This window comes from Lampris incognitus, chromosome 6 (genome assembly GCF_029633865.1).
Source record: "Lampris incognitus isolate fLamInc1 chromosome 6, fLamInc1.hap2, whole genome shotgun sequence".
Lineage (NCBI taxonomy): Eukaryota > Metazoa > Chordata > Actinopteri > Lampriformes > Lampridae > Lampris > Lampris incognitus.
In genome coordinates, this window is record NC_079216.1 from 51,672,145 (window position 1) to 51,683,907 (window position 11,763).

General features: G+C 41.8%; 1 protein-coding gene across 1 annotated transcript in view; it reads right to left on the reverse strand.

Moving 5' to 3' along the window:
* LOC130114340 (cytosolic carboxypeptidase 4) overlaps positions 1 to 6,090 on the reverse strand; it is a 254,308-nt gene extending 248,218 nt beyond the window's left edge. Inside the window, exon 1 of the mRNA XM_056282197.1 lies at positions 6,009 to 6,090. Coding sequence (XP_056138172.1) covers positions 6,009 to 6,090 — 82 coding nt within the window. The remainder of the gene's footprint in view (positions 1 to 6,008) is intronic.
* Between the last annotated feature and the right edge of the window lie 5,673 nt (positions 6,091 to 11,763).

An 11,763-nucleotide genomic window follows, 5' to 3' on the forward strand; every position in this document is an offset into this window, starting at 1 on the left:
GTTGCATTCTTCAGATAAACTAATTATAAAACACATTAATGACTCTCAACATCAGCAGCACTTAAATGTAGAGAATGGTAGCTGTGTCTGTGCTGTTGTAAAGATTTTTTTTTTGGACAAAATCACATTAGATGGGCTCGTAGATCCTTTCTTACGTCTTACTGTGCGTCTTGACCGAACGGGTAGTGAAATCTCGCTTCACTTTCCTCGCTCGGGTTTGATCGCCTACCTGAAAAATGAACGACCGAATTTCGTGCTACATTACAGCAAGCGGTTTTAATTGCACCAACGCTGCTAGCAAGTTTGCTAGACCCAATAGAAGTCAGCTAAGTTATAGTGATGTGAATTCTGGCTCTTTCTAGTGAGCCAGATCGTTTGGCTCAGCTCAGCAACAAGAGCCAAATGATGTATTTTAGATAATGTCAAAGAAAAATCTCAAACACTATTACACATCTATTGAACATTTTATTTATGCTGTGGCAAGCCGGCGTGGAAGAATGAGAGATAGAGATCTCTTAATCGCAACTATCGTGTCCCACACACCGCACGACCCTGAGAGTGCTGTTTAATTTTAACACTCCGTCAGAACCGAACGGAACTGATGGGAAAAGAGAGCTAAGAGGCAAGGACAACATACAAGTTTCACCATGCTTGGCTCTTAATGTTATCATCAAAGTGAGAAGTTTCTGGATCGTGCTTAATAAATGCGTTATAGGATCATCCTATTATTCTGTCTTGTATTTAAAAAAAGAAAGAAAGAAAGAAAGAAAGAAAGAAAGAAAGAAAGAAAGAAAGAAAGAAAGAAAGAAAGAAAGAAAGAAATCGGCCCGACGGGAGCCGGCTCATAGAACTGACTCGTTTGCGATCAACAAATCACTACTAATAAGTAAATCATAGGGCTTCCAGGTAGCGTAGCAGTCTATTCTGCTGTCTACCGCGGGTGGGGAGCCGCATGTGGGTATGTGTCCTGGTCGCTGCACTAGCACCTCCTCATGTCGGTCGGGGCGCCAGTTCAGCAGGGAGGGGGAACTGGAGGAATAGCGTGATCCTCCCACGCGCTACGTCCCCCTGGCGAAACTCTTCACTGGCAGGTGAAAAAAAAGCGGCTGGCAACTCCACATGTGGTAGTCTGCAGCCCTCCCAGGATCAGCAGAGGGGGTGGAGCAGCGACCAGGACGGCTTGGAAGAGTGTGGTAATTGGCCGCGGCCGGGACGCGAACCCGTATCGCCCACACCACGGGAGACATTGCTAACCGCTCGACTAAAGGATCAGACCCACCAGCTAACGGCCAACGTGTCTACTTATACATGCACATTACAATATGCGCTCTCTGGATTTACTGTCACAACTACAGAGCTGCCGCAGCCAATGTGTTTCCTCTTTGGCGACGTGCTTTCGAATAATAGCATGAAACCGTCCTATTTACATCGCCACCTCAGTACCAGGCATCTCTCCTGTGTGGGTAAACCTGCCGAGTTTTTCCATCTAAAGCTGGCTGAATTTTAGAGAAGCCAAGAAAAACTAAAGAAGGCTCAACCAAGGCTTTGGAGGCATCATATGCTGTGTCGCTACTCGTGGCTAAATCAAAAAAAGCCATTTACCATAGCCGGAGAGCTGACTGTTTGTGCGTTACAGCGGCTGTTCGAGCTACGCAATGAAGTGAGGGAATTTCTGTCAGAGCACACACACCCCCTTGTGGCTATGTTCGACGGCGCTGACTGGGTAGCTCGGCTGGGATACCTCCCCGATATTTTCAGCAAACTCAACCAGCTGAATATCTCTCTTCACTGTAAAGACACACATGTTCTTAGCTTGTTTGACAAAGTATGTGGATTCGTGGAGAAGATCAAGCTCTGGCAGAGCAAATGTGAAGATGGGGATACAAGTTGTTTCTTGCAGCTGGACACATACATTGCCACTGGTGAATGTGACAACGCTACGACTGTGAAAATAGTACACACACATTTATCCAAGCTCAAGAATGAGTTCAACTCCTACTTCCCTGATATTGTCAACAAGTCATCCAAACTGGACTGGGTATGTAATCCGTTTGTGACGGACATTAACAGCAGCATTCCTGACAGATTGCAAGAAAACCATAGATGTGTCCTCAGATAGGAGCCTGAAGATGAGGTACTCAAGCACACCACTGATACCGGTCTAGTGTGTTGTGGAGAAGGAGTATCCTGAATTGGGGAAACATGCCCTGAATGAACTGTTGCCCTTTGGATCCACATACCTGTGTTAGGTGACCTTCTCCACCATGACCCATATCAAAACTAAACACAGGAACAGGCTCAACTTGGAGAATAACCTGGTCACAGCTGTTGCAACAATCTCCCCCAGACACACAAAACTGATGAGTGAGAAACAGGCTCAAGTGTCCCACTGAGTGTCACATTAATTGGTGAGTTTGAGCCTTATCTTTTTTTAAAAGTCTATAAACAATGGCCATTATAAGTAATCTGATTAGTGTAAACTACTGATAAAACACGTTAGTCCCTAGCTGGCGGGTCTGACCCTTTAGCCGAGCGGTTAGTGATGTCGCCTTGTGGTGCAGTACACCTCGTGTCGAATCCCGCACCAGGCAAAAAAAATAACCGGTTACATTGGTGGCAGCGGTGGGATTCGATACGGATGTACTGCACCACAAGGCGACATCACTAACCGCTCGGCTAAAGGGTCAGACCCGTTAGCTAGGGACTAACGTGTCTTATTAGTAGCTTATATTAGTTATGACTGAATGTGATTAAAGTGTCATATTAATTGGGGAGATTGAGTCTTGTTTTTTATAAAACGGTATAATTAAATTGATTATATATAGACTAAATAAAATATTGTATATATATAAATAATATACATTAATGATATATCCTGGTGATCACCACAATTGATTGCGTAGTAGGGGGTACTTTAGGTTGGCTTGAAATGCTTTGGAGGTACAGTACTAAAAAAGGTTGGGAACCACCGGTATAGAGTGGATAGTATCAACCGGAGACGTGATCAGCTTGTCCTCCATCTTGACTGAGGAGGGTTCTGTAAAGGGGGCGTGGCTTATAGCACGACTTGAAGTTGAATGGCTTTCAACTGTTCGCTCAGTTGACATTTTTTTAACTCAAGCAAATGTTAATTTCGCCCATTTTGCAACGCTCGCAGTTTCGCCGCGATTAACTCCGCCCATTCGATTAACTCCGCCCGTTCGATTAACTCCGCCCATTCGATTAACTCCGCCCATTCGCCGCTTGCGTCGCTCATAAATTTAGCTTCGCGTTCGGATAAAACACACCTTTAGGATATGACAACATTATGAGGCCAACTGTTTTTAAATAGCCATGAGCATTTTAAAGAATAAAAAGTGTGACAAGACTATACTGAACCATCAACATTTATTCTGGAAAATACATCCAAATGGAATTGCACACAAATTCTTACTTTAATGTGGACATGAAAAAGGGCTTTGCACAACACTTACATATGCAGTAAACACACCCAAATACTTACGTATGTATGTGGATGACTTTCAAAATGTCCCTCAAGTCAAGTTAAAGTCAACTGAATTTGTTTTTGTATTGCTCTAAGTTAAAGCTAAGTTCCAAAGGCTTTTACAATTCAAATTCAATTTCCCTCCACAGTAATATAGTCTTAAAATGCTTCCCCGTTGCTTAGCTCTGGAGTATGGTAATTGTGAAGTAAATTGTTTGTCAAGTAGTATATAGTACTTTACTAATCTATTATGTAGCCACAATACCCACCCCCGTGCTACCCATCTTAATGTGCCCATTAAAATAACAAATGTCCACTGGGTAAATAGTGAGATAAAGAGTTATTGAGAGACATACAGTGAGTGTATAGTGTTCAATATGTGGTATTAAAAGTAGGCTTATAATATATTTAGTATGATATGGCATTTAATATGCATAAGATGGGGTTAAGTAAAAAAGCTAAAACAGGACCTGTGGCTTTAGTTCTGAGAAGCACTGCTTATAGAAACAAAACATGATACAGCCGTTGGGCAATATGCCCAACCCTACACACACACACACACACACACACACACACACACACACACACACACACACACAGCCACACTGGTGGTAATCCCCTAAATCCATGTTAAACCAAACTTGTTTTCACAAGTTTGTTTGTTTTGTTTTTGTTTTTGATCCTACAAAACTAAGTTGTTGTTGTTGTTGTTGTTGTTGTTGTTGTTGAGCTCAACCCATGAATTAAACCAATGGTTGTCAACTTCAGTCCACAGGATCCCCTATATTACTGGTTTTCTACTCTACCAGGTATTCCAGCCATTTAATTCAAGGAGGTTTTAGACATGTGACAAGAGCTGAATGTGATTTGCTACCTGACAGAGTTGGGAACAAGCAGTTCTGTGGAACTGAGGGCCGTCGGGTTAGAAAATAGTTAAGGAAAGTGCAAGTCATTAGTAACTTGTCTCATTTTATCAAATCTTGGCAGCACGCTAATGTGACTGTGTGATTGTACATGCACAAAGCTCTGCACAACATACAACTGTATATATTATGAAATGTGACTGATGAGAAAGATGAGTATGGCTGTTCGGGTTGAAGCAATTCCAGGTTTGTGCTAAATCCTCAAGGAGCTGTAATGCAATATGACAGAATTTTGAAAGTGGACTGATAACATCCTCTCTTTCAGTCACACTCCCACATCTGACAAAGCCCTCCACAGACTTCCAAACTGAACTATGGAAATATATCTGTGAGAATTATGTTTTTCAGAATTAAGAACTAAATGAACCTATTTTCTCAGTGATCTCCATGTGTCATGACATTATGCATATAAAGTCTGTGATCTAGTATCTTCTTCTTCTTCTTTCATATCGTTCCCTGTTTCTCAGGGGTCATCACAGCGGATTGTACAGTTTTCATCGGTACCCTGTGAGGCCCGTTGGGTTAGAAAATAGTTAAGGAAAGTGCAAGTCATTAGTAACTTGTCTCATTTTATCAAATCTTGGCAGCGCGCTAATGTGACTGTGTGATCGTACATGCACAAAGCTCTGCACGACATACAACTGTATATATTATGAAATGTGACTGATGAGAAAGATGAGTATGGCTGTTCAGGTTGAAGCAATTCCAGGTTTGGGCTAAATCCTCAAGGAGCAATTCTGATTCATGTTTTGAACATGTGTAATTAGGTAATTTTACCTTCACTATACCTATTGTGATAAAATGCTGCACCACTGACATAAAGAAACATTTGGACGAGAGCCTCCTATCAAATAAGCTTCTTCTGTATACATTTAACTGGTGAGTTCTATTGAATTTAATAGTCATCCCAATTTCAAAAACCTCATCTAGTTAGAGATCTTCAGCAATTCAGCTTGAGATGCATATTATATATAATTGAACTTCTGGTCTTAACTTTCCTGTTTTGTTATGACACTGATCTGAAGTCCTATTACACTGAGAGCCAAGAAAGAGCATGCACTCTCACATTCAGGACATAACAGAGTCACATAGCCAAGATACCAGTCCTGCTTGACTAGTGCTAAAGACATCAGCTCTCATTTCCACCTCACAGTTGAGCTGAGTAGGTAGGGTTTCGGCTACAACTGTAGTCTGGGACCATTTGTTTCCACTGCCTTTTTGGGGAGGTTTTGCATATTGTTACCTGTAGTGGTAGAGTGACATTTTGTCTTTTCTTTTTTCTTTTTTTTATTAGTTTAGTAAACGGAGCCTTTAACCTTAGTGTTTTGATATGCAGAGTTGGCCCTGGCCATGGAAAGTCCCATTTGGCACTGGTGTGGAAAAGCTGATAGTGCTACCAGTGGTTTACAACAGGCTGACTATCACTTGGAGATGCTGAATCATTTCTGGAACAGAGAAGGAACACTCTCTCTCTCTCTCTCTGTTTCTCTCTTTTTATCTATCTCATTCTCTCTCAACACAAACACACACACACACACACACACACACACACACACACACACACACACACACACACACACACACACACAGAATCTGCCTACCTCCACAGAATGATGGGCAGCTGGTCTCCAGCTCTCTCAGAGTTCCATTCCAGGTGAAGTTACTACGGCCGTAACCAAACATGACAAACTGCTTTATTGATCTCTCTGTGGGTGTCTTTGTTCAACTTCCCTTGTTATATATTCTTTTCTCTTTTTCTTTTTTTGTATGTATCTGTTAATCTATCCTGTCTGGTTGTCTGTTTCCTCTTTGCCTGTCTGTCGCTCTTCCTGTCTGTCTGTCTGTCTGTCTGTCTGTCTGTCTGTCTGTCTGACACCTTATCTTTCTTTGTCTGTCGTCTTAACAGTCTGACCCAGCCAACTAGGGATTAAAAAGAAAGACGGCCGTGAAAAACAGATTCATTCTCTCTCTTCTTATCTTCCTCCCTCTCCTCTCTGAGAGTGAGTGAGCAAGTAAAGAAGTTTTGAACCTGTTAAGAGAGTGCGAGTTAGGAGAGAGAGGGAAAGAGAGAGAGAGGGAGCGCGACAGAGATAGAGCACAGCTTATGGTGCTGGTCGAGCATTTAAATGTCCTTGTGCCTTTTTGCCTGCCCATTGGACAGAAGCCAAAATGTCAAACAGCAGTGCAACATGTGTTTGAGAGAAGGGTTATAAATGCCCATATAGCTCCATAAATGTGTGTGTGTGTGTGTGTGTGTGTGTGTGTATGTGTGTGTGTGTGTGTGTGTGTGTGTATGTGGTGTGTGTGTGTGTGGGGGGGGTACGTGGTATAAGTGGCTATTTAATCTTGTGTGAGTAAATCATCTTTGTCAACAGTGTGACTCTGCAGCACCGCAGTGCTCTACTATCACCCTGCCGTGAAAGACATCAAACCAAAGAATCTGTGTGTGTGTGTGTGTGTGTGTGTGTGTGTGTGTGTGTGTGTACTTGCATGCGTGCATGCGTGTGTGGGGGTTCTAAAAAGAGACAGAGAGAGAGAGAGAAACAAACGTGTATGGGGGGGTAGAGAGAAACAGTCTGTGAGGAAAAGGCTTAAAGAATTAAGGAGATGGTAAGTGTGAAAAAAGAGTGAGGGAGGGCACAACTAAAAGACTGGAGAGAGAAAGAGAGAAAGATGGCGAGGACGACAAAGTGAGGGGAACGAAGGGAGTGGATGGAATGCATCCATGGTGTTCATTTGTCTTTGAAGAGATTCCAGGGGTCGAGTATTGCATTCATCCTCCTCCCCCCAGTGCTACATAAATAGTCTGAAATTAAAATAGGCATAAATAGTATGCAATATACGCACACAGTCCCATAAATATTCCTTTTGAAGTCAGGCTGGCTTTTGTGAGAGCTGGAAAATACGCTGTCATCCCCTAATCACTGACAACATGAGACCGAGTTGTGTCTGTGTAAAGGTTAATGAATTGCTACTGCAAATTCTACATGCCAGGATATATGTGCCATGTGGGACAGAAGGTCAACATCAGCTAAAGCTTATATAGTGCTACTAAGGGAGATGTTTTATTAGGCATATAGCAATAAATTTGTAGGATTGAGTTGTAATCCGTTCAGAGTAGAATAGAATAGATTCTTGGATTCATGCTTTCTCCACATCCAATAATGAGAATGCTATAACCAAGGCGTCCGGGCAGTGTAGCGGTCTATTCCGTTGCCTACCAACACGGGGATCGCCAGTTCGAATCCCCGTGTTGTGTCTGCGGGTGGGAAGCCGGATGTTGGTATGTGTCCTGATCACAGCACTAGCGCCTCCCCTGGGCAGTTGGGGCACCTGTTCAGGGGGGAGGAGGAACTGGGGGGAATAGCGTGATCCTCCCACACGGTATGTCCCCCCGGTGAAACTCCTCACTGTCAGGTGAAAAGAAGCAGCTGGAAACTCCACATGTATCGGAGGAAGCATGTGGTAGTCTGCAGCCCTCCCCAGATCAGCAGAGGGGGTGGAGCAGCAACCGGGACAACTCGGAAAAGTCGGGTAATTGGCCGGGTATGATTGGGGAGAAATCCACAAAAAAGAGAGAGAGAGAGAATGCTTTTACCAAGAATCACTAACTCATCAGGGGAAAGTATACCACATTTTAGCTCGTCCACTCTGAAATTAATTCAGTCATATTTGTGAACAAAACCTGTGTGAATAATTCCTGGAACAGTTGCTTTCAAGTTCCCAGCGATCGTGAGACGGTCAGCCAGGAGGCTGGCAATTATGTAAGCAGGTTATATGTCTGCAGACATTTCCTGTGATTTGCAGTTTTTACTGAAGGGTGAAAGCAAGCTTTTTAAGTACTTCAGTAGCTCAATTACCAGCTTGACATTTTACTTTCCCGAAAACAATGATTTTCAAAGACCATTTAAGGCTATGAAGTTTCCTGCCAGCATCAGCGCTCTCTGAAATAAAACACATTTTCAATGAAGAATTGTGGAAAATTACTTCTAACTCAAACAATAAAATAGTCTATTGAGCTGTATCATCTTGTAAGAATGGGTAAATACATAATCAGAGGAATTTATCATTTGAACCGTTTAGAACCTTTGAGATAGATGAAACTCGAAAGCCCTCATGAAAATAACATGATGAACATTTATGGGTGCATTAACCACAGGTCTTTATACTGCACTGCTATAGCATTTTTTGCGCTGTGCTCCTTGGAGAAAACTTTTGAAATAGTTGGGGTTTTTTTTCTCTTTTCCATCTCTTTTCAAAAAGAGAAGATAAAGTTTTATGTAGTCAAGTTTTGTTGTTTTAGTTTGTCAGGTCTACGTTCACCAATGAACTTCCAAGATGGCGCGCACATGACAGTGAAACGTTCAAGCTGGAAAATGTTCTTCTGACACAACAGAGGTCAAATTAAATGTTACAAACTGGGAAGAACAATGGGTGAGTATTTCTTCCTCTTTTGAAATAGGAGAGAGGAAAGAATTACACACCAAGCCTGGTTGGTACAGTTAACATTACCCCTCCATTTAGGTATCAACATTTCAAGGACCGAATTAGCAATTAGTATTTGAACAATTTAAGTGTTATGATGCGTGGTCCTTGAATTCATTTCATACTTGTTTTTTTTTTCTTAACCAACTGAATTTAATTCGCATTTGATAAAGGGTCGGCTGCATACAACGGTTGGTTTCGAACTGATACACGTTAAATGCACAATGTGGACTTCAACAATTGCTACTGGGATGGTATAATGGTATTTGCTATGTGGGTGTAGGAACTTATCAACATTCATTCTGAACGGAGGGAATGAATTCCTGTCTGCTGCCATTCTGTCTAAGCAGACAGCAAGACATTGCAACTCTCTATTACAAATACACACACAGGCAAGTGCACAAATGTGTGTGTACAGTTGAAAGTACTGTGGCCTGGGGACACACATATACAATCACACAGACGTATGTTCAACAATCCTAAAAAAAAAAAAAAATTACACACACGAACACACGTGTAAGGCTGTAAGTCCAGGAATGCTGCACATCTTGGCATAACAATGGAAGGAGCCCAAGTCATTCCTATAGGAGATATTTAGCCTATTAACAACTCCTTGACGGGACTGTAATGGCTCACTGCAATGTGAGCTGTTGGAAAAGCCAAAGCTTATGTATGGAAGATGGGCTTATTTTACCAAAGATGCGAAATATATATATATATATATATATATATATATATATATATATATATATATATATATATATATATATATACTTTTTTCCCCCTCCCTTTTTCTACCCATTTGCATTTGTGTCCGGCCAATTACCTCACTCTTCCAAGCCGTCCTGAAACTATGCTCCACCCCCTCTGCCGATCCGGGTAGGGCTGCAGACTACCACATGTCTCCTCCGATACATGTGGAGTCGCCAGCTGCTTCTTTTCACCTGACAGTGAGGAGTTTCGTCAGGAGGACGCAGCGCGTGGGAGGATCACGCTATTCCCCCCAGCCCCCCCCCCAAACAGACGCCCCGACCGACCAGAGGAGGTGCTAGTGCAGCGACCAGGACACATAACCCACATCCGGCTTCCCACCCGCAGACACAGCCAATTGTGTCTGTAGGGACGCCCAACCAAGCCGGTGGTAACATGGGAATTTGAATCGCCGATCCCCGTGTTGGTAGGCAACGGAATAGACCGCCATGCCACCCGGACACCTGATATATATTAAATACAAAAACTGTCCAGTGGCACACCATGTTTACTGATCCTTTCATCTGACCATACAAATGTTTGTATGACATTTTGAAGTAGTCAGCAATGTGGTGTGTCTTGGACTTTTTTTACTTAGTAAAAGTCTTCCTCAGGAGTCAGGTATCAAGGGCTGGTTTTAGAACAGAAACCTATCAGCACCTTATCAAAGACAAGTAAATGTGACTGAATGGTATATAAAACATATAATCTTAATAAGAATACAAATGTTGAGGCTTTTAAACATTTTCAAAAGTATAAGGAAACCTGTACAGTGATTGTGTTTAAAAAAGTATGGGTAATTACACTGAGGAAAATATTTGATAACGGGAACCCCCCCCCCCCATTATAGCCAGTAACATAGTGTATATTCATACTGAACCAAAAAAATGTTGCTTTGGAATCACTAAGAAATTCATCAGTATCAGGATATTAATATCCAATGTCAGGTCATGTAACTAACTTTAGCCATCAAGTCACCTTGTGGTATTTTTCCTGCTGTGGTTGTCAAAATCTGTACTGCAGGTAGTCAGCTTTAGCTCTCAGCTATTTTTACAGCCCCGACATACATCTGGCTGTATATTTAGTATCCACCTGTACAAATTAGTTCAATGTAATACAAAGGTGTGACATTTTAGACTAAAGACATGGCAAAGCAGAGTGGAGCAAAGCAGGGTATGAAGTCACCATGAAGTCAGTCAGTTTTACTGTTTTACAATCCTGACACATTCATGTTTAAAAGTTAACACATACAGACTAATTCAGCACAAACATGTACAATTAGTTCAAATTAACAGCCTGTCCCACACTGCCCATTAACTCCTTTGTAAACTCATCTACTGACTGACTTGCTGTTCCTGTCTGTGAGAACGACAGACCAAAAATGAGATCAAGGAAATGTATGCACATACTATGTGTGTGCCTTTTTTAAGTGTGCATGCATTGTGTGCTTGTGTATGTGGGTACATAACAATGTCAATGTGCGTGAAACACTACAAATATTGGCAAACACAGCAAATGTTTTAACGTCACGTAACACTCATTTCAGAACAAGATTAAGTTTCCTTTTTCTTTGGATTGGATTGTATATCTGTGTGCATCTTAATGCGCATGTCTGTCTGTCTGTAGTACATATTCCAGATTCCAGGACCAAAGACTTTGCTATCTATATCATCTTCTCAATACCCCAGTTGATTTACAGGCGATATCATTACAGTGTACTTGGGCTTTGATCAGTGTTTCTGTAGCACACCAGGTGTTGTGCTAAGTTTGGTGGAGGAGAAAATGTTTTAAATGCACATCTATGACTACACAGTGGAAACTTACATAATGAGATTATGATGAGATTTTGTCACTTCATATTTCACAAGCCAGGCTGAAACAACCCTAATTATTGACAGAATAGCCTGGGATACCAGTTTCGGGTGTTAAGAAAGTTGTATGCACATTTGGGAACTAGTCTAGCACAACCACAATCTCTCTCTATATTTTATCTTAGCTGGTACCCCAAAGACAGATTTGTTGGTGTTGAATAAAACACATTCTAGTGGTGGCTGTAGCACTTTAATACTATATAATGACAGTATGCTAAATTAAAAATCTTGTTGAACTTTAATCAGTCTG